Consider the following 3,919-nt stretch of genomic DNA (forward strand, 5'->3'; position numbering starts at 1 on the left):
ACTCCTCGGAAGGAAGGTTGGGCAATCCTACTTCCATAGTGATACTGCCTCGGAAACCCAAGGAGGGGTCGCTATGAGTCAGGGCCGACTTGACGGCATATAACAACAACAACAACATCATAAACGTTCACCCTACCTACCTATCTATTTTTTGGCTGGAAGCCACAAGAGTGAGTTCCATTCCAGACCTGAAGGGTAACTAGGTGCCATAGTCTCAGGGGTCTCACCAGGCTCTATCACACCAGATTATTATTATTTATGATTTTGAGTTTTATTCCATATTGTTCTCCCACTCTATCCAGGATCTCCTGCACTGATCCCTTTTTAGGTGGTTGGCAGTGATTCCCAGGAACCATCTAGTTTTTCTGGTCTCACAGTCATATGGGCTGAGGTTCACATGGTCCACCAGTCCCCATGTCCTGCTTATTGTTTGCTGCCATCGAGTTGGCCCCCAACTTGTGGTGATCTCATGTACAATGGGGTCAGACTGCTGGGTCCCAGAGGTTTTCATTGGCTGATTTTCAGAAGCAGACCATCAGGCCTGTCTTGCTACCATAAGCATCTGGGATATTCAAATGCCCTGCCCCTCCTCCTAATTTCCTTATCCTGCCTGCAGAGTTTCCCAGCTGAAAACTTGGGAGGTGCCCAATATCACCTTTCTCACTGGGAGTCACCAATGCCAGTTTCTTCCACCTGTAGGCTGTTTCTAAACTTGCTGCCGTATCAGCTCTCGCTGGACTACACAACCATCCTTACGGTCCCTGCCTCTAGCCTAGTGTCTGTTGTAAGAATTAAGGGTCAGATGCTCTTGATATGGTTGTGTACCACCGATCCCTTAAACACTGCTTTCAGGTGAGGCTAATCCCCTGGCACAGCACTCTAGATATTTTGCAACGTGGTGCTGTCCCTCCTGGCTTGGGCTCCTGTCCCGCCACCACCACAGGGCTTACTTTCCAGCCACAGTGAACTACTCATCCTTTCCAGAACACTCTACCACCTTTCCACACTCCACTCCCTGTCAGGAATGTCTGCCTAATTCCTGCTTGTTACTCAAGACCTGGCTCCAAAGTGATCTCTTTTGAAGACCTCCAGGGCATACCTGACAGTCAGTCAGTCAGTCACAGTCTCTTTTGTCTAGGGTTTCTTTAGAGCAAGGATTCTATTTATGACAACCTTGTTTGTTGTCTTACAGAAACATTCTCAAAGGCAGGAACATGGGCATGAGCCTAGTGCACAGAAGCCACTCACCACATATTGTAAGAATCCATGGATATGATGAATGCCCACATGCACACATAAGCTGAACTTTGGCTTCAAGGGGAGACCATGTCCACATGGTTCCTAATCAGGGATGTTGGTTTCAATTCCAGAACAGCCTTGATCCTGAAGAAAGGTTAATGCTGGATCCTGGTTGCCCAAAACAGAAAGGCTGGAGAGTCACTTGGGCTCAGAGGTGCTATAGAGCCTGCAGGTATATCCCATGATTGAGATCCTGTGGTGTGTACAGCTTTACAAGGAGGGAGCTTGTGCTGGCATTTCCCAGATGGCTTTGGGAACTAGTGCTCAGCAAAGACTTCACGTCAAATAAGTTAACAGAATGTTGGGTTAAATAAAGTTAAGCAGGCATCTTTACTGCAGAACGTTGGAGCTTTTAATTTGTTGATATCCATGTGAGTCTCCAAAGGCTGGACAGTAGATGGTAATGGTGTTTCCCAAACATATCTGACCAGAGAACAATTAGGGCCCAATGGAACCCACTTTGAGGAACACTGTCCCAAACTGGTGGGTTTTTACTGAATGATAGATGACGGTCCCAGAGCAAAGGACTTGTGCACCAAAAAAAAAACCAAACTCACTGCCATTGAGTCGATTTCAACTCATAGCCACCCCCATTGGGTTTCCTAGGCTTTAAATTTTTTTTTCTTTTTTTACTAGATCCAGATATGTATTTTTTTTTTTTTAATTGTGATTTGGGTGAAGATTTACAGAGCAAATTCACTTTCTATACAGCAGTTCACATATACTTTGTCTCATGTCATTGACCAGTTTACCACAATGCAACAGCTCCCCTCCCACTTCCTCCCCATAGTTACCTCTTCCCAGTGACCATCCCTCGATACTCTCCTGTGCCCTGAGCTGTCTCCCTGTGCATAAGCAGTCCTTCTTCTCCCATGATTGTTCTCTCCAGGGCATGTGTCTACTTGAGGTAAATGTTTAACTCACATGCCTGTACTTTGTTTGGCTGGAAACCACAGGTATGGGTTCAATTCCAGACCTGAAGGGCAGCTAGGGGCCATAGTCTCAGTGGTAGGCTTTACATCTTTACAGAAGTAGATCACCTTATCTTCCTTCCATGAAGCAGCTGGTGGGTTTGACCCGCTGACCTTCTGGTTAGCAGCCAAATGCCTTATCCACTGCACCACCATTACTCATGAATCAAGGTCATTCTAAGATATGTAGATCATCAGGGTCAAATGCTGTCATTGTCAGAATGATCAGGAAAAAAAGGACATCTTTATAGAATCAAAAGTTTTTATTCAGAATAACCATTAGTAAAATGAAGGTAGCTGCCTCCTAAATGCAGGGCCACAGCGTACTTAAGGATTGGAAAAGAACTGTTAAAAGTTTGCTATATAGATCAAAATAAAATGAAGCTACCATAATTAGATATAAAATGTTTCCCTAGGGGTGAAAATCTTCAGACCGTGCTTTCTCCCTTGCAGGGTAGCAGGATATCAGAAGCCTCAGAGGCCCCATGCCATTGTGACCACATAGGTCACACCTGGTCCAGGTCCATGATCCAGTGTGACTGGACAACCGACAGCCTTCACCATATAAGCTAGCTAAACACAGGAAATCAAGTGCAGAATTTTCATGCTAAGCATGCTAGGCATGGCTTCTCACTGCTTTAGAGAGATTTGATTAAGAGCTTATAATTCCTCAACTAGGACTTTCACTGCAGGGAGTGACAAGACCATTCCAGGATCTTCACTCAGATGGCATCTCACGTTTCAGCTTGGAGAGTCTCAGGAGGCATTCATCCCGCCACTTCCTTCTGGCAGCCAAGTGCTTGGGGTCATCAGGAATCTTCTCACACATAGCCTAGGAGATGAAAAGAAAAAAAGGGACCCCAAAATTAGCATGAGGAGGAGTACAACTATTGTTCCTGCTCACGCAAACTGGGATTTTGCTTTCAAAGAAAAAAGCACTCTCAAATAAACTCTCAATTAACATAAACCAAAACCAAACCCACTGCCATCAAGTCGATTTCGACTCATACTGACCCCCCATTGGGTTTCCAAAGCTTTAAATCTTTATGGAAGTAGATTGCCTCATCTCCCTTCCATGGAGTGGCTAGTGGGTTTGAACTGCCAACCTTCTGGTTAGCAGTCAAATGCCTTAGGCACTGTGCCACCAGAGTTCCTTCTCAATATAAGCTTTCTAAATCCCATAAAGCCTATGCTTCCTCGGAGACAAATCAAAATTAGCTACTACTTCCTTAGTCACATGGTCTCCTGGCTCCTGGGAACCACGATAGAACCTGTATAGACAAAGGTAGGCATGAGGAGCTATCAAAGTCAAGTGAGAAGGTTCTAGGTGGTACAGGTGAGGGGAAAGCAAACACTCCCATTACACAACCAGAGCTCTTGGCCCTAAGTCTGCATACCTGATTAACTTTTTGAACCGCTGCCCCAGAAAACTCTGGGATGGGTCCAAAAGTCTTCAGGACACGTCTCATGCCTTCACTGTATCTGTCACAGTAGCTCAACATGCCTGCAATCACATCAAAACAAGAGTGTACATGTCAGCAGGATAGAGCCAGAGGAACTACATTCTTTTCCTCTGTTGGATAAAATAAAAAATGGCAGAAATAACATAATATACAAAACATTGTTCCACCTCCTTCTTTGGTGAGTAG

General features: G+C 45.1%; 1 protein-coding gene across 1 annotated transcript in view; it reads right to left on the reverse strand.

The window, feature by feature from the left end:
* Positions 1 to 2,988: 2,988 nt before the first annotated feature.
* The window catches only part of CRYL1 (crystallin lambda 1), a 332,669-nt gene continuing 331,738 nt past the window's right edge, over positions 2,989 to 3,919 (reverse strand). Inside the window, exons 7-8 of the mRNA XM_007942526.2 lie at positions 3,668 to 3,774; positions 2,989 to 3,102 (exon numbers count right to left, since the gene is read on the reverse strand). Coding sequence (XP_007940717.2) covers positions 2,989 to 3,102; positions 3,668 to 3,774 — 221 coding nt within the window. The remainder of the gene's footprint in view (positions 3,103 to 3,667; positions 3,775 to 3,919) is intronic.

The sequence above is a fragment of the Orycteropus afer genome, unplaced genomic scaffold (genome assembly GCF_000298275.1).
Source record: "Orycteropus afer afer isolate SDZICR_OR568_19922 unplaced genomic scaffold, OryAfe1.0 scaffold00092, whole genome shotgun sequence".
Taxonomy (NCBI): Eukaryota; Metazoa; Chordata; class Mammalia; order Tubulidentata; family Orycteropodidae; genus Orycteropus; species Orycteropus afer.